The 23,836-nt window shown below is 41.3% G+C and overlaps 1 protein-coding gene across 4 annotated transcripts in view; it reads right to left on the bottom strand.

Annotated features, from left to right (window-relative positions):
* UBN2 (ubinuclein 2) overlaps window positions 1-23,836 on the bottom strand; it is a 68,131-nt gene that overhangs the window by 18,056 nt on the left and 26,239 nt on the right. For 3 of the 4 annotated variants that reach the window (XM_058655062.1, XM_004594369.2, XM_058655064.1), the window contains exons 4-11: window positions 15,691-15,828; window positions 15,409-15,512; window positions 14,298-14,784; window positions 11,199-11,269; window positions 3,479-3,608; window positions 1,624-1,742; window positions 1,102-1,215; window positions 210-353 (exon numbers count right to left, since the gene is read on the bottom strand). In XM_058655062.1, coding sequence (XP_058511045.1) covers window positions 210-353; window positions 1,102-1,215; window positions 1,624-1,742; window positions 3,479-3,608; window positions 11,199-11,269; window positions 14,298-14,784; window positions 15,409-15,512; window positions 15,691-15,828 — 1,307 coding nt within the window. The remainder of the gene's footprint in view (window positions 1-209; window positions 354-1,101; window positions 1,216-1,623; window positions 1,743-3,478; window positions 3,609-11,198; window positions 11,270-14,297; window positions 14,785-15,408; window positions 15,513-15,690; window positions 15,829-23,836) is intronic. The other variant, XM_058655063.1, reaches the window with a different exon arrangement.

Here is a 23,836-nt window from a genome sequence, read left to right on the forward strand (position 1 = left end):
TTACATAACTGTCTACTTTAACTGCTTTGACTTTTAAGTACTTTAATTGTCTAGACAAGAGATCATCTAAAATTAACCACTTAGGGTATTATAATACATAACTTTCTTAACAGAATCAATGCTATCGTATATGAATATGCATAGGGGTGCATCTTCAAAAACATCAATATAAGGAAGTAAAACAAAATCTAGTAAGTCACATTTCTTACCTCGCCTGCATCCAGCCCTTAGGCCACAAGGGCTTCACCTCTGTCTCCATGAAGGATTTAAGATAATCCTCAGCCGACTGGCTTTTATTTGGCTCTAACTCATAGCATCCCAATTTGATCTCAACAAGGTTACATAACAAAGTTCTAAACAGATTTAAAAAAAATGTATATATAAATCTGACTGTAAACTATAGAAAATCAAATTGAGTTCGATCTTAAAAGCACACAAATTTCATAGCAATAATATAGATTATCTGAAGAATTCAGAAATGTCACAAAGGCAGTATCTAACAGGTCTGATTCATTTTTATGATCATTAAACTCCCAAAATGAAGCAGTTTCCTTTTAACTGTTCTTTTTCTTTCTTTTTCTTTTCTTTTTCTTTGAGATCTTCCATTTGCTGGTTCATACCCCCAAAGGCGCCAAGAGCCAAGGCTGGGCCAGGCCAAAACCAGGAGCCAAGAACTACATTTTGATTTCCCACAAGAGTGTCAGGGACTCAATTTCTTGTGTCAGCTTCAGTTCCCTTCCCAGCGTCACCAGGAAGCTGGACTGGAAGTAGAGAGTAGCCAGGACTTGAATCAGTCCTCCAAAATGGGATACCAGTATTGCAAGTAGTGAGCTAACGTGCTGTGCCACAGTGCTGGAGAACCTCTGCTATCTTAATCATTATGACTTACTCTAATAACAGCAAAAAAAGTGTTCCATGAAAATACAAGTAGAATCTCTAGGAGTATTAACCCCCACTAATTACTCTGTCCTTGAATAAGTTTTTCCTAGACATTAATCTTTGGCTGCCTCCAAACTAGTCTTCCATTTACTTTGGAAGCTTAAAAAATCTTTATACTACATTATATACTTGATTCAAAAGTTAAGACTACATAAATCTTACCTAATGGTATCATCCCAGTGGAATTTCTTTCTTGGTCCTATGACACGTTTCCCTGGTTTCTCATCATCATCGTCCTCCGATCCATTTTTCTCTCGTTCTTCATCTGTTTGCAACCTAACAATGAAAAAGACGTAGTGAAGAAAAAGTTTTAAGCCAGCGTTGTCTACAATATGCTCCACAAACCCTCCATGCAGTCACTAACTCAGAAGACGAGCAAAGCAGGAAATCCACCTACCCACATTCTATAAATGTGAAGGTATCTGCATCCAACCCCAACCAGTCAAGCTGGCCTGTGTCAGCTCTAACTTTGATCTTATCTGTACATTAAACCAACAGATGCCTATTGCCTGACACCAAAACACTGAATGGGAAAAGAAGGGTTATCTAGAAAACATTCAATTATCTCATTGTAAAGGTGTATATGGACTTGGAGTTGAGGCTAAAGCCCACTTAAGATCAATCCCTAGCAGCTAAAAACATTTCTTAAGTGCAAAAGGCAATCCCAATGGAAGAGATACATACTTGGCACACTTAGCCTGACTCCGAGCCTGGCAGTCCTCCTGGTATTTAAACAGTTGTTCAGGCATGACATTACTAACAGCCAGCCTCAGTTTTTGAAGAGGTTCTCTTAAACGATCATCCTGAGGGAAAAAACACATTAAAAATTTAACCGAACACATTCACAAAATTTATCTAAGCATATCCTCAAAAAAAAAAAAAAGTTTTAGATATCGACTACAGTCTTGAAATGTTAGCAATTAACATTTCATACCAAACAACTGACTTTTCAAAGGCACACTGTTTATAAAATTGGGACAATTCCCATTTAGTTAATGAGTCCCAGTTTTTGCTTGTTGCTCCATTATATATTAAGTGTTCTCCCATTCTTAAAAATGCTCCATGCTTTAGCAATACATAAGAATGTTTTTACTCTATTAGAAATGACTGAGCAGAGAAGAAAATCCACATTGTGCAGACCACCATTGGTTAATCCCATCATAACAAAGCAAGAACACTAAGAATGCACTGTTCTGGAACACCGCTTCCTGTGATCTGGTCTGCATGACTATCAACAAGATGTCATCTTGTTCTCTCAGCTATTGCTAGCAATTATGACCTGCGCTGTAAGCAAAAATGTAAGAACATGGCCAGGCTGAAAGGGCAAAGGTGAGACTCTTACCCCTGTGGGTTCAGGGCAGAGCAAATCAGAATTGTATCTGACATCCTAAATCAACTAATTTATTATTTTCACCTTAAAAACAATGTATACAAAATGATTTAAAGTATGTTGCAATCATTGTCTTAGGAACAAAAATGTTTAATGATTTTGCATTTCTTCACTAAAACTACTTTGTTGCCATTGTCTTTATTTTTTTTATTTTATATTTTTAAAAAAGATTTATTTATTTTTATTGAAAAGGCAGATATACAGAGGGGGGGAGAGACAGAGAGGAAGATCCTCCATCCAATGATTCACTCCCCAAGTGACCACAACAACCGGTGCTATGCCGATCCAAAACCAGGAGCCCAGAGCCTCCTCCAAGGCTCCCACGCAGGTGCAGCATCCCAAGGCTTTGGGCCATCCTTGACTGCTTTCCCAGGCCACAAGCAAGGAGCCTGATGGGAAGTGGAGCTGCCGGGATTAGAACCAGCACCCATGTGGGATCCCGGCACGCTCAAGGCGAGGACTTTTGGCTGCTAGGCCACAGCGCTGGGCCCTGTTGTCATTGTTTTTAAAAGATTTATTTATTTGAAAGGCAGGGTGACAGACAGGGAAAGACAGATCTTCATTTGCTGGCTTATTATCCAGATAGCTGTAACAGTCAGGTCTGGGCCAGGCCAAAGCCAAGAGCCAGGAACTCCATCCAGGACTTCTTAGTGGCAGCAGGGGCACAAGAACGTGTGCCACCACGTGCTGCCCTCCCAGTCACACTGGAAAAACCTGCAGTACAAGAACGGAGCATTCCAACACGGGATGCGGGCATACCAAGTAGTGCTGAGTTTCAGCCAGGCTCTGTTTAGGCGTTCCGGGAATCTATTCTTTCCATCTCTTGAATACTAATAAACAGCTAGTTTCCTCAATTCAAAGCAAATATTTTTATGAACGAATGATTATATAAAGAATTCTAAGCTTGATAGATCACACCTAACATACATTTGTAACTCCAAGAATCTATGTTACAGAAAACATTAATTATTATCTAAGTCTAGCAATTGTTGAACAAGCAGATTTTTTCAGGAACCCAACATGCCAACAATGCCTTTAATAATCGCCTACAGTTATGAAATACACAGAACAGATTTATGAAGCGATTAATATGCTAGAAACAAGTCTATAAAGGTTATAAACCCCAAGTATTATTGGTTATCCTCTTACCTGGACATTAAGATGCAATTTCTTTAGACGTTTTACCAGTGTTTCCTTATTGCATGGCACAAAAGCTTCAAGATGGGAGTAGACACCACTACGAATGACAGGACCTAGTTCTTGTAGCTGTAATTCAATGCTGGCCAAAAAAAAAAAAAAAACCAGAATTTTTAGAGGTGTAATTATATAGGCAAACAAGGGAAAGGCAATTCATTTTTGTTCACATTTTATCTTCCTAGGATAACCTAGACAGTATTTTTCACAGAAAAATCTTACCCCAAAACATTCTGTAAAACTATCCTAAGAATAGAATTTATATGGCTACAGACAATCTGAAAAAGTTTGTGTGTGTGACAAAAACAAAGTATATTTTGAGTTAGGCATAATAGCTCAATTATTAATCAGAATCTAATTCAATCAAAAAGATATTTTATCCTTATGTCTCCAAAAACAAGAAATTAGAGTCACAAAATTTCACTTTGTTGCTGAGTATTTTTTACTTACAGATGAGTGAAAATGTAAAGATTCATAACAGAGAGCAAGTGCCATTCTGGCATGCATATACACCGGTTTAAATGTCTTGATTTATTTTTTGTGCCTGCACTGCACAAGCTATATAGTTTAATAGTTTGTTAATTTATTCTAATTCTCTAGTTCCAATTTCTATTTACAAAATGTTTTTGACAAAGAAAACAAGTCATTAAATGTATATTTAATTGAACTATCATCTCTAGTATCTAGGATACTTTTTTTTTTAATTATTTAGTTTTATTGGAAAGGCAGATTTATAGAGCGAAACAGAAACAGAAAGAAAGATCTACCATCCACTGGTTCACTCCCCAAATGGCTCCACAATGGCTGGAGCCAAGAACTTCTTCAAGGTCTCCCATGTGTGCTCAGGGTCCCAAGGCTTTGGGCCTTCCTCTGCTACTTTCCCAGGCATATTTGCAGGGAGTTGAATCATAAGTGAAGCAGCCAGGACCTGAACCAGTGTCTAGAGGATGCCGATGCCTCAGGTAGAAGCTTACAATGCCACAGCTCCAGCCCAGTGGATATTTCCTCTACTATTGTTTTTGAGATTTATTTATTTTTACTTCAAAACCAGATTTTAAAGCAAGAAGGACAGTCAGAGGTCTTCCATCTGCTGGTTCACTGCCCACATGATCACAATGGTCAGAGCTAAACTGATCTGAAGCTAGGAACTAGAAGCTTCTTCTGGGCTCCCACGTGGGTTCGGGATCCCAAGGCTTTGGACCATCCTCTACTGCTGTCCTAGTCCACAAGCAGGGACCTGGATGGGAAGTGGAGAAGGCAGAGCCTGTATACCGCCCACATGGAATCTCGGTGCTTGAAAGGGGAGGATCAGCCAACTGAGCTATTGTGTTTTATAAGATAAATCTATTAGTTTTTCTTGACTTTTTTGTTATTACTCTTTTCCATGATAGCTTTGTACATATAGGAATTCCTCCCTCGTCTCCCTTTTCTCCCTCCTTATTGTCCCCTCCCACCATTTTCCCTCTTCTTATCATGACAGTATAGTCCTTTGGTAGCCATTACAAGTGTAATATTCTGCTAACTAATAAATAATTGAGGGGACTATCACAAAATGGGAGAGATTACACCAATAACTACTACCATATAAAGTTGAGAACAAATGTTGACTGGAAAGCCAAGCCCAAACTGGAGCTCATGAATATAAACTGCTTAAAAATTACATTTTACTATAGCAAGCACAGACAATCTCAGAAGTTTATTTTCTGGGACCTGGTGGCATAGCAAGGCAATCCTTTATCTGCTGTGCTGGCATCCCATATAAGTACTAGTCCAAGTCACAGCAGCTCTACTTCTGATTCAGCTTCCTACTTACGGTCAGTCAGGGAAAGCATCAGAGGATGGCTCAAGTCCTAACGTCCCTGCTTTCACGTAGGAGTTGTAGAATCTCCCAGCTTCTGGCTTTGGATCAGCTCAGTTCTGGCTGTTGTGGCCACCTGGGAAATGAACCAGCATATACAAGACCTTTCTCTCTCTTCTTCTCTGTAATTCTTTCAGCTAAAAACAAATTAATTGCTTAGGTTTTATTCATTTTTATTGCAAAATCAGATTTACAGAGAAAAGGAAGAGACAGAGAGAAAGACTATCCATCTGCTGGTTCACTCCCCAAGTGGCCGCAACGGCCAGAGCTAAGCTGATCCAAAGCCAGGAGCCAGGAGCTTCTTCTGAGTCTTCTGTGTGGGTGCAGGGTTCCAAGGCTTTGGACCATACTCTACTGCTTTCCCAGGCCACAATCAGGGAGCTGTATGGGAAGTAGAGTAGCCAAGACAAAAACTGGCACCCATATTGGATTCTGGTGCATTTAAGGTGAGGACACTAGCTACTGCACCGGCTCCAATAAATGAATCTTTAAAAAAATTAACTTAAGATACACCTACTGTGGGTCACAAATTTTGTGTATACACATTTCATTACAAAACATTGTATTGTTAGATTTTTGTTAAAAATCTAAACTACAGGGCCCTGAAAGAAGCTCCTGACTCCTGGCTTCAGATCAGCTCAGCTCCGGAAGTTGTGGCCACTTGGGGAGTGAACCAGAAGATGGAAGATCTTCCTTTCTGTCTCTCCTTCTCTCTGTAAATCTGACTTTCCAATAAAAATTAATAAATCTGAAAAATCTGAAGTAAATGGTTTTTGTTTTTGTTTTTGTTTTTTAAATCTAGATGACATGAAAACAGCAGGAAGAGCTCCTACAGTGGTTCAATGGGTTAAGCCACCATTTGCCATACCAGCGCCTCTTAAGGGCACACTAAGCCTGTATGTTCAGCTCCCTGCTGAAGTGACTGGTAAAACAAGGGAAGCATAATAAAGCAGGAGAAGACCTTGTGGACCTTCTACCTACATGGCAGACTCATAAAAAACACCCGACTTCAGCATATCTCAGACCTAGCCATTTGAGTCATTTGTGAAGTAAATCAGGGGTTGGTGGATCTCTCTGTCTCTCCTTCTCTTTGTTAACCTCTCTTCAAATGCATACATACACATTTATTTATTCACTTTTAAATGGCATGGAGCTAGCATTGCGGCACAGTGGATGAAGACACAGCCTGCAGCGTCAACATTCTATATGGGCAGCTGTTCAAGTCCAGGTTGCTCCACTTATAATCCAGCTCCCTGTGGATGTGCCTGGGGATCAGCAGAGACGGCGCAGGTCTCCTGGCCCTGCCACTCCAGCTTCTGCCTCTTGGTTCTGGCCTGGCTTAGTCCTGGTCATTTCAGCCATTTGGAGAAAGAATCAGAGGATGGAAGATCTCTCTGTCTTTCCTTCTCTTTCTGTGTAACTCAGCCTTTAAAATAAACAAACAAATCTATTAAAACAAAACAAAGGCACAAAGTTTATGTCGTGCAGCAAGAACCAAAGATTGAAAGCAAAGACTCATATGGGAAACCATATGGGTCATATGGGAAACTAAGGGACACGGATTTTGTGCACACACTTGATTAAAAAAACACTGTGCCAGATTTTTATTAAAAATCTAGACTCTGGGTAGCAGGCCTTCTAGGAATGCCAAGTTGTTGAAAGTTTAGCCTGAAAATAAAACAGAAATTCCATGCACTGAAAAAACAGAGCTGATAACCTACTTATAAGAGTCAGTGGTTTCCAAGAGGCTAAGTGGACACAGAAGAGCTGATTCAGTACAGAGAAACCAATGGATAAGCCCCTTACTATTGAGTTCCTCACCACTGTCATTCACAGGTTCTTTAAGGGAGTATTTAACAGAGAGGCAGACAGGTCTCATTGCCACTGCCCGGCAGGACTGGTGGTGTTCGCCTACAGCAATCTGGAGAGAGCTGTCAAGCTGAACTGAGATCTCAGACAAAAAGCATTACAATTTATTAGCAATCTCTGCTTCTGGTAAAAGGCAAGCAAATCAAGTCAGCATGTGCATTTGTTTACCCAGGTAAAATTCAATTAGGCAAAAGATAAAGGGTTCCCTATTCCAACAAATTGATCTTTCTTACCAACATAAAGAAGCAAAAGCAAAGCACAACCAATATACCCGGATAATTCAACAGGAATTATTTTTCTAAGTAGTCATCACCATATGCCCTTGGAAAAGCATATTCGGAAAAATAAGACACACTTGTTTATGAAAGAGACCAAGGGGAATACAAAAATAATTAAAAGCGAAAAAAAATCCAACTCTGCACACTATAGCATTTGCAGCTCATGGCATGTCTTTCGTGAAACAAAATGGAGATGAAGATCAAAAAGCATTAAAATTTAATTTAAGGTAAACATGGGGGAAATGAACAGAAAACCAACTGATGCAATGTTGACATTTTGTTTATTTGAGACGCCACGCTTCAACAAATCTCTTGATTTTCCCAGGAGACAAACAATTCTCTCTTACACAAGAGCAACGTAAAAGAGAAAGGTCTCAGTAGAGAGAGGGACCTGTTCTGGTGAATTGAGGGCTCGCTGTTGGAAAGAGAAAGAAGAGTTAGCCAGTTTCCTGATGATGGGATCTGGGACAGCCTGGATGAATAACAGTTATACCAGTGATTAAGTCTGGAGTTACAAAGGGACTCAGTAAAAGGCAGCGGCACAGACATTTACACGGCATCCAGAAATGCAAAAAGAGTCAACCTGAAAATTCTTGGTAAAATAAGGAACAGAAACAGAACATTCTTCTGCCACTACACTAACAGCACACCAGCAGGTAGGGTCCAATTTTAATTCTCCAGGAACTTAGAGCTTGCAACCACAATAATCATCCCAAGTTATAAATCAGTTCTTTGACGCTCACGAGAAACTATCTCCATTATGTATTTCAAAGGCAGGAGTTAGAGTGGGTGTTTAGCCTATTAGTTAAGATACTGATTAAAAAGCATTCACATGCTATTTTGGACTGACTGGGTTGGATTCCCAGCTCTGATCCTGACTCCAGCTTTCTATAATGTGGAACCTTGGAACCAACTGTAATGGCTTAAGTGTCAAACTTATTGCTACCCAAGAACACCTTCCTGGTTTGTGGCTTTGGTCCCCTGGTTCTTTTTTTTTTTTTTTTTTTTTTTAAGATTTTATTTTTATTACAAAGTCAGATATACAGAGGAGGAGAGACATAGAGGAAGATCTTCCGTCCAATTCACTCCCCAAGTGAGCCGCAACGGGCCGGTGCACGCCGATCCGATGCCGGGAACCAGGAATCATTTCCGGGGCTCCCACGCGGGTGCAGTGTTCCAAGGCCTTGGGCCGTCCTCAACTGCTTTCCCAGGCCACAAGCAGGGAGCTGGATGGGAAGTGGAGCTGCCGGGATTAGAACCGGCGCCCATATGGGATCCCGGGGCTTTCAAGGAGAGGACTTTAGCCGCTAGGCCACGCCGCCGGGCCCGTCCCCTGGTTCTTAAAGGAATTTAGACAGTGAACCAACTAATGGGATTGTCTATCTCTCAGACTCCCAAGTATATTAGAAAAGACAAAAGGACTAACAAAGGAACACAGCTCCCTGTGTTGTTCATTTTTTTCTCCTCATTTGAGTTGAAAGGCTGAAAGACAGAAATCATCTGGGGGAATCATCCATTTGCTGGTTCTTTTCCCAAATGCCTACAACAATGGCAGCTGGGCCAGAGCTAAATAAGGTACTCAGAATGTAACTTTGGGAAAATCACAAGAGCTGTGGTCTGACCTTGGAGTGCGTGGTTAGGACTGGGCCTCCTCAGCTGCTGATGCTTCCACAGTGGACAGCATGCCTATATGTACACCAGGGCCATGATGGCCAGCTCATCTAGGCCAGCAGGACACCGAGTACCTCGTCCAAGGATGGAAAGCGGAACAGGTGGACAAGTCTCCTGGCCAAGCTTTGTAGTGAATGTCTGGGTCTGTGGATGCTCTAAGGTGGACGTGGTCTGTCAATAGACCTTGGATGTTTTCAACCCTGGTGTAACGAAGCTAACAAACTACCAAAACAGAACAATCAAAATCTCTTCAAGTCATACCTTCGAACTCTCTTCCCTACATTAGGGTCTCTAATGTGTCATCAAATGACTGTCACCCATCCTTGGGTGGCTGAGGTAGTTTGATAGCAAGGAATGATCAGCCCTTTCCTCTTCCCTGCCTTTGGATACAGGAGAAAAAAAAATTGAAACATTGTCCTTATGCAACAAGGTGGAGGAATCCACCATGGTGGGAGGGTTTGGGGAAGGGTGGGGAGAACCCAAGTATCTATGTAACTGTGTCACATAATACAATGTAATTAATGAAGTTAAATAATAAATAATTAAAAAAAAAAAAGAAAAAAAGAAACATTGTCCCACACCCACCTTCTTCCATACCTGAATCCTCACCACCTTAACCAGAGGCCTACATGGGCACGCATCCCTATCAAACTATGTAAACAATATTAAAAAATAAATTAAAAGAAATGCAGCAGGGGTAGCAGGAACCTGAAAATCTGGGCCATCAACTACAGTGGTCACAGCACACATCAGTGAGAAGTTGGGTCCAGACAGACACGGAACATGAACATCACAAATGGCATCTTAACTGGCATCCCAAATGCCTACCCTGTGTTTCCTATGGCACTATTCCATCATAAAAAGTAGGAATGCATTATTTTAATCAGAAGGAAGACATTGTTTTCCCAGTGATCCCAATTTTTCTCACTACTGTATGCAGTTACATACATAATTTCTAACTAGTAGTTAAAATCTATGAGGCAATGGATTTGCAAGTACACTACAGTTTATTTGACCACAATACTAAAATGTACAGTTTCATCAGCATCAAACTGAGTGAAAACTTTGTAAGTTAAACATAGAAGCTGCTAATTTAAATGCATTCTATAGGAGTTGGTACTGTGATGCAGTCCGTTAGGCCTCAGCCTGCAGCATAAGTATCCCACATAGAGCCCAGTTTCTGCCCCAGCTGCTCTGCTTCCGATCTGCTTCTCTGCCTTGGCCAAGGAAAACAGGGGAGGACGGCCCAAGGCCTTAGGAGCCTGCAACCATGGGGGAAATTCAGAAGAAACTGTTGGCACCTGGCTTTGGCTCTGCTCAGCTCTGGCTGCTGTGGCCATTTGGGGAGTCAAACAGCAGAGAGAAAATCTTTCTCTGTTTCTCCACCTTTCCTTTTCTCTGCTTAACTTAGCCTTTCAAATAAAAATCGGCTTTTTACAAAAATTCCGATCCATATCATATACCAGCCTTCCCCTTTTCAACATATCCTGTCTACTCTATAGTTCCTCCATCCAACCCTACAACCATGATTTCATCATGAATTCACACTTTTCAGGAAACTTTCCTACAAAATTCTGTAAGACTTACAATTAACCTCACCAGATATCAGTGGAATTATTATTCCCATTTTCCTACAGAGCTATGGAGGGAAGGTTACACTGAGTCTACATACACAATCTAAGCATTGTCAGAGAGATATTTTTTTCATTTAAGGCGATACACAATACATTTAAATCCAAGTTAGCAGTGTGGGTCATTTGCTCTTGCTGTTACAAAAATATTTGTAACTCTGACTATACGTGGTCTTGGAGAACCAATAAATACAGAAGCATAATTGGGCTGAGAAACAAGTGTTCGTCATACATGCTATGAGGCTGAGAGGGAAAAGCTAATGCTTTAGACCACTCATCTACTGAGTGTCTATACCTCAAAGGTCTACTATACTTATAACGGAGCAATTCTTCAGGCTTAATAAAGAAGAAGAAAGAAAGTTACTTACTCAAGAAGAATATTATTCATATCTTGTGTAAAGAATTTTTTCCTTCCTTCTTCATCAAAAAGTTTGGCAGCCTGGAGAAACATGAAAAACAGCATCAATATCTCCCACGCTAACAATCACCCTGAGATGTATTACCTCATAAGAGATAGAACTCATCAAGACTAGCACGTGAGCTGTGATCAATGGGCAGGCAAGGACAGGCTGATTCAAATTTTACCGAATAGTGTGTAAGTATCTTCCAACTGCCCTAATGAAAGCTGGTATCTTAAAACATAATTTTTTCTCAGTCTAAATTCCAAAAATCAGCCTCATTTTACCGAAATCAAGGTGTGAAAGAACCCAGTACACTGCACAGGATCAGATGAGCTGGAGGTGCACTCAGGAACCACATCCAGGCACTCTGACACAGAATGTGCCATGCAGTGCTGGCACATGAACCAAACGCCCAGCCTGCTTCTCAATCTTTCTAAATTTACAAAATTATTTTAGAAGATTTTATTTATTTTTTATCAGAAAGATCTTCCATCTTTTAGGTCACTCTTCAAACGGCCTTAACAGCTCAAGCTGAGTCAATCCCAATTCAGAAGCCAGAAGCTCTTCCTCATCCCCCACATGAGCATAGGGTCCCAGGGTTCTGGGCCATCCTTTGCTGCTAAATGGTAAGCAAGCAGCTGAATGGGAAATGGAGCAGCTGGGACATGAACAAGCACTTATATAAGATTCTGGCATTTGCAGGGGGAAGATTAGCCAATTGAACCATTGTGCCAAGCTCCAAATTCAAAATTACACATTGAACACATTTTGGAGCTTTGGGTATTTTATGCATTTGTCTATTTATAGATTTATTAATTCATTTTCTTAATTATTTTTATTTTGTCTGAAAATTAGAGAAAAGATCCCCTGACGATTCACTCCTCAAAAGTATACAAAAGCCCGGGCTGCCTCAAGCTGAAGCCAGAAGCCAGGAAATACAGAAAGGTCTCCTCTGGGCAGCAGGGACATGGGCTTTCAAATCATTGCCTGCTGCCCCCCAGGGTGCTCATTAGCAGCACGCTGGATTGGAAGCAGAGGAAGGAGGACTCAAACCTGGCACTCTGATGCGTCACAAGCAGCGACATAACTGCTGGCCCAAATGGCCATCCCTGCTTAATATTTCTAGACCTCCAAGAAAACCCAAAGTAGATGCCTCCCTTTCTACAAATATTCTCTACAACCATCTGATAATCTCTCATATACTTCACTTTTAATTTTACTTACTTGTTTATTTTGTATTGAAAGGCAGAGTTAGAGAGGAGAGGCAGAGGGTGCACCTTTGTCTCCAGGTTTAAGTGATGTTAGACTTACCCCCTCAGATGTCGGTCTCTGTAAAGACTTTTAGCTCACGTCGGCCCAAGCTACAACTTTAACTTGATCAAAGGATTCACTCTGTTCATAACTAGGAAGGAACTGGGACACCCCCAATTTCCTTTTCTCCCAATTTTCTGAACTTCCACAAATTCTCAGAGAGAGAAGGAGAGACCGAGAGGCAAAAGAGCTCTCCCACTTGTCAATTCATTCCCCAAATGGCTGCCACGGACAGGAACCGGGCCAAGCCAAGCCAGGAGAGCAATCCTAGTCTCCTCTGGGATGGCAGAGGCTTGGGCCATCTCCACTGTTTTCCCAGGTGCATTAGCAAGGAGCTACATCAGAAACACAGCAGCTCAGATGCAAACAGGTGCTCTCGCAGCCGACAGGGGACGCCAGCATCATAGGGGCTGATCTGGTCCCTTGTCCCACAACAACAGCACCCCCCTCAGGGATTCTCTTATATTCTGCCAATAATCCCACTACTTCCAGAGCCTCATATTGCATCCAATCCTCATCCACTAGTGATTACGACTTTTGTTTGGGAGAGAAAAGCCTCTTTTTCTGAATTAGAACTTCTTTTGTTGAGTTTTCTGCTAAAAAAGCAGAGGCATGTACCTCAGTGACACCCACTTGCCAGCGATCATGCCCCTTATATTTGACAGGCTGGCAATTATATTATGCTCCTGAATACACAGATGATGCCACACCACAGTGCCAGCCCCAAAAAGTAGATTTTTAAAATAACTAGAGGGACCCAGCACAACAGCCTAGTGGCTAAAGTCCATGCTTTGCACGTGCTGGGATCCCATATGGGCTCCAGTTTGTGTCCTAGCTGCTTCATTTTCCATCCAGGTTCCCTGCTTGTGGACTAGAAAAGCAGCTGAGGATGGCCCAAAGTCTTGGGACCTGTACCTGCGTGGGAGACCTGGAAGAGGCTCTGGGCTCCTGGTTTCGGATCAGCTCAGTTCCAGCCATTGCAGCCACTTGGGGAGTGAATCAGCAGACAGAAGATCTTCTCTGTCTCGTCTCCTCTTTGTATATCTAACTTTCCAATAAAAAAATAAACAAATCTTAAAAAAGATCAACTTCAGGTCTATTTCTCCAGTGTCATTATTCCTTCCTTTTCTCTGTTTCTTTTTCTTCTTCTTCTTCTTTTACTTAGAATTACATATGTGAAGAGTTTGATGACAGAAGGATAAACAGAGAGAGAGAGCTGACCCAGTGCTTGTTAACTCCCCAAATGGCCACAACATTAGGATGGGCCAAGTAGAATCCAGCAACCAGGATCTCCATTCAGTCTCTCAATTCGGTGGCAGCAGCGCAAGCGCTGAGCCATCTTCTGACACCTTCCAGGCACATTACCAGGGGTTGCCTGGCAAGCACAGCAGCCAGGACTCAGACTCGTGCATCACAAATGGCAGGTTAGCCTGCGGTGCCGCAAAGCTGGTCCTCATTGCTGTATTCCTCTACGTGACTATGCAGATAATAAAAACATATTTATGAAGCCTTTGTGGGAAAAAAAAAGTGTGAAGTGAAATAATGAAACAATCAACAGTATCCTTGTTATGGCCACAGTTACTTCTGTTTGGAAACACCATGCATACAGCCAATGCCTAAAAAGAAGCATGGAAAATGCAAGGTGGTTGCTACAAGGGTGCCGAAACAAGAATTTCTGCACTTGTGTTTTAAGAAACACTAGCATGTTGTTATATCTATGCAATAAACAAAAATGAAGTGAATTATGACACTTACTACTCGGAGGTCTTCAATGCGTTTTTCAAGCAGGACAGGTAGACCCTCTGGGAGTGTGGGCACCGCCTTGGGCATCATCTGGGCGGTGCAGCTTGGCTGGGTGGTGTTCCCATTTTCTCCCCCGGACTCAGACAGCGGGCTACCATCGGAAGCAGCGTCCAGTAATCGGTCAAAGTCAAAATCATCTAGCATCTCCAGGGCATTTTCGGCTTCCTGAAACAGCTCATGTTCATTTGTGCTAACAAAAATGGGGAGGTCTGGGTCTGCACTGCTCAGCTGTAACTCCTGGACATCGCTGCCCAGGGCTGCTGGGGCACAGGGTGGTTTCTGCAGAGAGGAGGTCGGCAGGGTCAAGGGGGCTTTGGAGTTAGACTCCTTTAATGCATCCTTCTCTTTCTGAAATTTCCGTATCATGGCAGCAAGAGAAAGAGAATCTTTGTAACGTTTCTTCTTCTTTTCAGATTTGTGTGAATTCAGAGCCACAACTCTGTAAGAAAAAAACTGATCAGTTAGGCTGCAATTTAAGGGCTAAAGCCCCATGTCAATAAATAGCCAAAAAACAAAAAACAACAACAAACTTAATAGGTGGCAGAACAACTACTTTCCTTAATTTCTTACTAAATTATATTTTATCAAAGGCATCCAAGGCTCAGTGCTGTGGTGCAACAGCTGGAGCTAGGCCAATCCGAAGCCAGGAGCCAGGAGCTTCCTCCAGGTCTCCCACACAGGCGCAGAGTCCCAAGGCTTCGGGCTATCCTCAACTGCTCTCCCTGGCCACAAGCAGGGAGCTGGATGGGAAGTGGAGCTGCTCGGATCAGAACTGGCGCCCACATGGGATCCTGGAACGTTCAAGGTGAGGACTTTCACTGCCACTAAGCTATCGTGCCGGGACCTCACATTAATTCTTGTTGGGAAAAACTCAGTCTCCAAGATGAGAAAGACTTTACTTCTTAATAAACACTATAATACTAACTTAGTAAACCATTAATATCTGTTAATGCTTTATTCAATTAGGTCCAGTTCAGCTAAATTTCTCAATGGTGGATGCGCCCTTCTAAAAGGACAGCTGGACTGAGACAAGGTCCCCCTCAGTAGGCTTAATTTAACACACCCCAGTTGCTTGGGTACTTTTTTCCTTGGTTTCTTCTCCTTCTCCCCTTCCTCTTTCCGCTTGCGCTTCTTCATTTCAATATCATCTTCTTTTGCTTTGGGAACCTGTAAAATTATATAAAAAAAAATGTATGATTTATTTACATATCGATGCTATAGTCTTTATGTTAGCATTTCAGTCTTTGAATCACACTGCAAGAAACACTTATCTAAAGATACTAATAACTTCTAAAATACATATAAATTCTACAAAATATATTATTGCAATGTCACATGAACTCACTTTGGGTGGTTTGTGCTTTTGGTTGTCTGTAATTTCTTCTTCCTCAGTATCTGAAGCTTGGCGAAACTGTAGAGTGCCAGTATTGATATAAAAGCCTCCATATTTTGTTGTTAGAGAGGCAGGAACTAATTCGTCATACTAGATTAAAAAAATAAAAACATTTCAGGTACACGCTGTCATAACAAGCTCATTGTGCATAACTCTGAGAGCACCCTGGCTGCAGCCCTCACACTCCCACTGCTGCCAGGCATGGCGGGGAAGGCCATCAGGACGCTGCTAAGGAGCCTGCACCCCATACCTCACAAAAAACAGGCTCAGCACACTGCCTGGACAGACATCACTCGATGAGCAGACCATTTAAATGTGGCAGGCAAAACAACAGAACACTGTTCACCCTTTAAAAAGCATGTATGTACAGGAACCCAAGAAGAAAGGCAGCATGCATCTCTATTCCCAAACCAAAGCACGTGCCTGGTAAAACTTGAATGTACTCTAACAAAACACTATTCTCTACCATTGCTTATACCCACAGTGTCATGACACACATAAAGAGCTGAGGCTACAGCTGAAGGACTATGTCACTGTACAACCCAGGGGACAACGGCAAGGCTGGCAGGGAAGGGAAAGGGAGGAAGCCCTATACCTACAAAACTAAGAAACGGCAAGTGAAAATAATAAAGAGCAGGTATGTGTCAGTTGGGATTCTTTCCATTTGAAACCAAATGTATAAATCCCAGGAAACACTATGTTCAGTGAAATAAACCAGGCAGAGAGAGACAAACACCATTTGATTTCACCTACACTCAGATGTGGAATTTAAAACGAACTCACAAAAGTACAGAGTAGAATGGTGCTTAAAAGAAGCCGTGGGCAGGATAGAAGAAAGAGGTAAGGGGAAATGATGGGGCGTAGGTACAAAGTTTTTTTTTCCCTTGTAAGATACATATTTTGCAGATGGAGAATTTTTGTGTCTCTCCTCCTCTGTGTAACTGTATTTCCTTCTAATAAATAAGTCTTTTGAAGAAAAAGATTTATATTTTACTTATTTGAAAGAGTTACAGAGAGGAGGAGAAACAGAGAATTTTCCACCTGCTGGTTCACTTTCTAAATCGCTGCAATGGTTAGGGCTGGGCCAAGCCAAAGCTAGGAGCCAGGAGCTTCTTCGAGGTCTCCCACATGAGTGCAGGGGCCCAAGGACTTAGGCCATCCTTTGCAGCTTTCCTGGGCACATTAGCAGTGAGCTGTATCAGAAGAGGAGCAACCAGGACTTGAACCATATGAGATGCTGGCAATGCAGGCAGAGGATTATCCCACTGCACCACAACTTCAGCCCTTAAATTTTATCTTCACTGGGCCCGGCGTGATAGCGTAGAAGTTAAAGTCCTCGCCTTGAACGCATCGGGATCCCATATGGGCGGTTCTAATCCCAGTGGTTCTACTTCCCATCCAGATCCCTCCTGTGGCCTGGGAGAGCAGTCCAGGACCGTGCAAAGCCTTGGGACGCTGCACCTGTGTGGGAGTCCCGGAAGAACCTCCTGGCTCCTGGCTTCACTGGCTCAGCTCCAGCCGTTGCGGCCACTTCGGGAGTGAACCATCGGATGGAGAATCTTCCTCTCTGTCTGTCCTCCTCTCTGTATATCTCACTTTCCAATAAAAAAATAAATAAATAAATCTTTTTAAAAATTTAGCTTGATTTACCATAACAATATGGACATGTACACTGAAATACCACTTTGTGCCCATAAATACATACAATCAGTATTTGTCAGTTGAAAATAAAACACAAAAACATCAATGACAGCATTGAAGATACTTGCAAAATAAATGTGGAAAAAGTTTGCTATGTATAAGAAAATAACTTTCATAGTAGTTATTTAATTCTAAATATGTCACCTGCTAACAAAAATTTAAGGATCACAATAATTTTTCTTTGGTGGCTTCCAATGTAATTATTTTTTAAAAGGACTCTTTATTTTTTAATTTATCTTTTTTTTTTTTTTTTTGTATTACAAAGTCAGATATACAAAAAGGAGGAGAGACACAGAGGAAGATCCTTCGTCCGATGATTCACTCCCCAAGTGACCACAATGACCGGCACTGCGCCACTCCATAGTCAGGAGCCAGGAACCTCCTCCAGGTCTCCCATGCAGGTGCAGGATCCCAAGGCTTTGAGTCGTCCTCGACTGCTTTCCCAGGCCACAAGCAAGGAGCAGGACAGGAAACGGAGCAGCCAGGATTAGAACCAGCACCCATATGGGATTCCGGCAAATTCAAGGTGAGGACTTTCGCTGCTAGGCCACAGCGCCGGGGCCCAAATGTAATTTTTTTTTCTTTATTTTATGACAGAGTTTAACAGTTTTTGTAGTTCCCCCGCCCCATTGTTCTCCTCTCCAGTCTTTCACTAGGTATCTTGCAAGGACCCTTAGAAGTCCATCATCCTGACATTAAGGTATCTCCCAACAATGTAGGGGCTTATCTGCCGTTTCACTGTGAGACCATCCTTGTATTGCAAGCACAGCGATATACATCTCTCAGTTTCTGCCTATTCACATATTTATTTCGGTTGCACTTCGATTACACCTCCCCTTAAGTACAGTCCACCATGGGTTGAGAGGGGAAAAAAAGAAAAAAATAAATAAGTAAAATCATGAGTATTAAAAAAAAAATCATGAGTATTTATCTCCATGGTATTGTCAAACACTTTGATATTTTCCTTATATATTTATATTATTTATTATTATTAACATACTATTATATATACTATCTTTTATATTTTCTTTCCTACTTTTACTGTTTCTGACATATGATTTTGATATGATGACTGATGATACAAATAAAACAGATGACTGAATATTCAGATAAAGAACAATATCATTTCCTACCATATCAATTACATAATTTTAGGCATAAGAAGATTATGAATAATAAAATTATTTTTTCATCTTAATTCAATTTTTTTTAAATGAGAGAATTTCTCAAAGCATTTAAAAGAAAAAGAACAGATACATTAAAACAAGCAGAAAAACAGCAGCCCACTCTAGTACGCAAGCTGAAGGCCTGGAATGAGTCAAGCACTTCGCTTTGCTGTGTAAATCAGATTTGTCCTCATAGTCCCAACTGTAAGTTTTATCATTATTTTCTCTGATGAAGCACAAAATGTAAAAATTAAATGAAGGTCAATTTTAATCAATATGTGTGCTCAGAGTGAGAAAGAAAAAGGAACTACTTATGTAACAAAAACTTTGCTAGTTGGGGGCTCCCAGAAACCCACTTCCGGGGTTCTTCCAATTATATAATCAGATTTCACCAGGGCTTTGTTGTGGCATGGAGCATTAAGCTGCTGCTTGCAATTCCAGCACCCTGTATCAAAATGATGGCTCAATGTGCTGGCTATTCCACTTCTGATCCAGCTTCCTACTAACGTACCCAGGAAGGCAGCGGGTAAGGGGATGCTCAAGCACATGGGAATATAAAGACTAATCACAAAAATTGAGACTTTTTTGTTTCCTTTGAAGCTATGTGGAGAATGAAAAAATAAATAATGGCCAGTTTAACCATACTGAACTAAAAAGAAATGAAATCAATGAAAATAAGGAAATGAAAACTCATGCTTATTCCTGTACTAGACACACTACTACAAACCTCCCTGGAGACTGTACAATCTGCAAGTAAAGGAGACATGTGAGGAGTAGAGAATAAAAGTGAAAGGTTTCATAGTATTTAGAAAATATGGAACTGGTAAGATAAATGCTTGTGTACTCTTTGTTTACCCATATTTGTATAAGGCTTTATAATACACAATGCTTCCTTTAAAAAATGATTTCATGTGGTCCTCATGATGTCCTTGTTGGAAAGGAGGGCAAATGACAAAGTCATTTTTAGTGAAAGCTAAGCTGGGACCAACTTTATATGTTTATGGAAGTCACCGGCTGCCTCCAACCTTTCTGCCACACCAGGCAGCTCCTTCCGGAGGGGAACACGTTTACTGCTAGATATGCACGGCGATTGTTTACATGAACAAAATCCTATGTAACCTTCTATGGAGCTTTACTCTTTTGGAAAACAGGCTCTGTGATTATATACTACACTGATTGTAAGTAAAATATGTTAAGAAGCAATGGACATTGAACTGGAGAATCAGAAGGCCTTGACTCTACGTGATTGAACTAGCTATTTTGACTCAGGGCAAAGCACTTCACATCTACTTTACATACTACTTTACAAAGTTCTAATTAAAGGAGACAACCTCAATAAAATATTATTCATGCCTAGGATTATTATTGATTATAAAAAAAGTGTTTTCTTTCCTCTTTTAATTTGGTAGTATAAGAAACTAAATAATCTTCAAGACCATTTTATCTTCAGGTGTTTTTAGTAAGCAGTACATGATCCTGAAAAATCAAGTAGAATATTATTTTCACCCTCTATCAAATAATAGACTTTGAGGGTTATGACTGTAAACCATAGTGACATCTCTCAATAGGAGTTTGCCCTTGTCATTCTAGCTGGGCTACTCCCCAGCTATAAAGTTGAGGTGCTAGCAGGAGCATTCTGGTAATGTGGCACAAGCCAGCAAGATGTCTCAGGGGCTTCTTCTAAAGATTATAACAAAGTGAGGTTTGAACACCCACCCCAGCTCCATTATCATTCATAAAAGTTGAGAATTTCACCTCTTCTCTGTGGAGTAAGACATAAACCTTGCTGCAGCTGTGCCAAGAGGGCTCGCAGCCCTGCTCTGCAGATCTGTATACAGGTTGCTCTACAAAATTCTTTAATTTCCACAAGATCTTCAGTCTCAGTTTGCAGCAGAAAAGTGGGGGGGTATACAAGGCTCGGCCTACCAATACCTCACTCAGACAAAAGCTTATTGACAATAAAGGTTAGGTTAGAAAAAAGAACAAAAATCTCATTTGGTTGGACTCCAATTGTTTTATGTCTGAACTGCTTCATAAAAAGAACCAAAATACATTACAAGGATAATACTAAATTACTTTCCAAGCCAAACAACCTGGTACAAAATAGGGATCTACCTTGTCTTGTAATTGTTAGTAATTAATTCTACAATTCAACAGGTTATATCCACAAAACTCTATACCTACCAAATGCATGCTCTATAGAATAGTAGCTTTCAAATCATCACTACAACTCAAGTGGAAAAATATCTTACACATCAAAACCTAGCACACACAACCATATTCAGTAAAAATCACATAATCTACCATCAAATAACTTCAATTCTATTTTATTTCACATTCTCTAAAATGATCAGCCATTCCCTCTAAACTGTGCTACGAAAGTCAGTTATCTCCAAATCCACAAAAGAAATCCTTTGAAATTCAATGTCCTCCTGGGCCTAAGCATTTCAGATAAGGGTTGCTCGACTTGTTCATATATGATTTCAACCATTCTAAGAAGACACTTACTATCAGTGGTTGCCAGGAGTTAGGAGGGAGAGGAACTAACAAGCAAAACACAAAGGATTTTTAGGACAAACTACAATGGATAATAGTACAAGGGCAGATGCATGTCATTATTCATTTGCAGCAACCTAGAGTGTGCATTAAAACTCCTAATGTAACCTGAGGACTTCTGTGACAATGTCTTGTCAATACAGATTCATCACTGGTACCAAATGTGCCACCAAGTATAGGAGGTTAATAACGGAAAGTAGATGGGGGTGGGAAAAGGTAGGATGAGGTCAAGGTGGGTACTTCTACTCAATTTTGTTGTGGCTCCAAAACTCTGTTCAAACATAAGGCTTACTAATTTCGAAAAAGCTATTTAGGGCTGGGTGTTAGGCTGGAATGAGTGTGCCTGGGAGGCACAGATGAAGGCTCAAATACTTGAGTTCCTGCCAGTCATGTTGGAGACCTGGATGGAGTTCCTGGTTCCTGAGGTCTCCCTGGCCAAGCACCTCTGGAGAGTCAACCACAAATAAAAGCTCTCTCTGCCTTTCAAATAAATAGAGGAAAAAGTTTTTTCAATTAGAGAATAATGTTTTAAAAAGTTACTGATGTGCACTGAACGTTCATTTGTATATGGCTAAATTTCTTCTAAGGTCATTTAGAACTCAGTCCATACAGAATGGTACACAACCACTTTAGCGTCACTTTATGTTGGTCAACATGTTTACAGTCATTGCCTTATTTATGCTGAGAATCATTCAGTATGGATAAGCAGTTACAGCAGAGAAAACTAAGTGATACTAAAACTCTTTAAATAAAAAATTTTCTTTACTGCCTCACTTTCTCTTTTTAAAAATGTGTATTAATTCAATTGAAAGGCAGAGTTACAAAGAAAGAAGGAAGGAAAGTGAGGGAGAAGAGGAGAAGGAGGGAAGTGAGAGAGAAAGGGGAGAAGGTGGAGGAGTATGGGGAAGAGGTGGGGGTGGGAAGCTTTCATCCACTCACTCCCCAAATGGCCACAACAGCAGAGACAGGACCTGGCCAAGGCCAGGAGTGAGGAGTTTCTTGCCAATCCACAATCTTCCACAGGGGTGCAGCAGCCTAAAGCATTCGAGTCAACTTTTGCTGCTTTCCCAAACACATTAGCAGGGATCTGGATGAGAAGTGGAACAGCTGGGGCTCAAACAGGTACTCATATGAGATGCTGGCGCGGCAGACAGCAGCTTGCCATGTCACGCCCACAGCTTACTCCAATTCTAGAAATTTCACTCCAGGTCCAATGGCAAATCAGACACTGAGTCAGACTAGAATCTAGGACTTTTGCTCTCAGTTTCATTGCACTGCAACTGTTGGTATTATACCTACTGTCACTTTCTGCTTATCCTAAATAATCACTGTAAATAGTGGATATCATTATCCCAGAATTAGATTACTCTAATACATGGACAAGAACAGAAGAGGATACAACCACAAACATTCCATGTCTTCTTCATTTGCTGTATGAGAAACAGACTATTAGTCAAATACAGATTTTGAGGGAAAAACTGTAGATCTTGATCAAAACCCAACAGTGATAAAAAGCTGGCCTGTGATGATACAGCAACGACACTGTAGCAAAGTACAGCATCAATTTAAAAAATTAAGTTTGTTTAAAGTTTTCTGCTAGATTTTTCAATCCAGTAGTACCAATGTTCAATAACGCAATCCTATAGTACCAATTTTCAATAATGCATTGGTTCTCACCTTAGAAGTTGTTTCAAAACACACCTTTCCAAGTTGAGAAATATCAGGAAAACCAAGATGCAAATAGCCCTTGATAATTACATTCCACTGCTAGAAATCGACTCTACCCATATATTTGTGTTTGACATAAATCCTGTATATCGAGTGACTTGAACTGACAAATGCACACAAACAGCACTCAACTATTTGTAAGCTCATAAAACTGTAAATTCAGATGTACAACAAATGGGATATACAATTCAGGTATATTCCCTAACAGTTTTTACAAGGATTCATGCCATTAAGTAAATGGCATTAGAATGCCGTATTCTATTTTAGAAAATCAATGTTTAAACTATGATACAGGAATGGGTGCTTGGCTTAGTGGTTAAGATGCCCATGTCTCATTACTAGAGTGGTTGGGTTAAGTAACAGTTGTGATTCCGAATCCAGCTTCCTGCTAATGCAGACCAGTTGGTGGTGCTTGTGAGAGCCAGAATAGGTGTAGGACAGAGCCGGTTAGGCCACGACACTGGCTGATTCACATGAGACCTGGGGCTGGGTGTGGGGCAGGCTGGGCTCGGCTGTAGCACCCAGCAGCAAGAGCAAGAATGAGTGTGGGGCAGTCTGGTTGGCCACAGTACCCACTGGGGATCAGCCTGGGACCAACCTGTCAGGCTGGGTCTCAGCACCTGTCAGCACACACTAGATCCAAGGCTGGGAATGGGCCTAGTAGGGAAACTTAGCGAATTCCCCTACTAGGCTGCAGATTCTATTGGTAAGTGTGAGAGCCAGGGCAAGAAGCAGGCCAGGCTAGGCTGGACTACAGCATCATTCACCATATGCATGGACTGGGTCTGGAGACAGGCAAGGTTGGCACATCCACAGCACATACCAGCACTAGAAGAGCCAAGAAGGGGTACAGGCCAGGCTGGATTGAATCAAAACATCAGCTAGCTCACACGAGGACTGGGGGTGGGCCAGGCTGGGCTAGGCGGCAGCACCTTTTAGCAAGTGCT

Source organism: Ochotona princeps, chromosome 25 (genome assembly GCF_030435755.1).
Source record: "Ochotona princeps isolate mOchPri1 chromosome 25, mOchPri1.hap1, whole genome shotgun sequence".
NCBI classification, from domain to species: Eukaryota; Metazoa; Chordata; class Mammalia; order Lagomorpha; family Ochotonidae; genus Ochotona; species Ochotona princeps.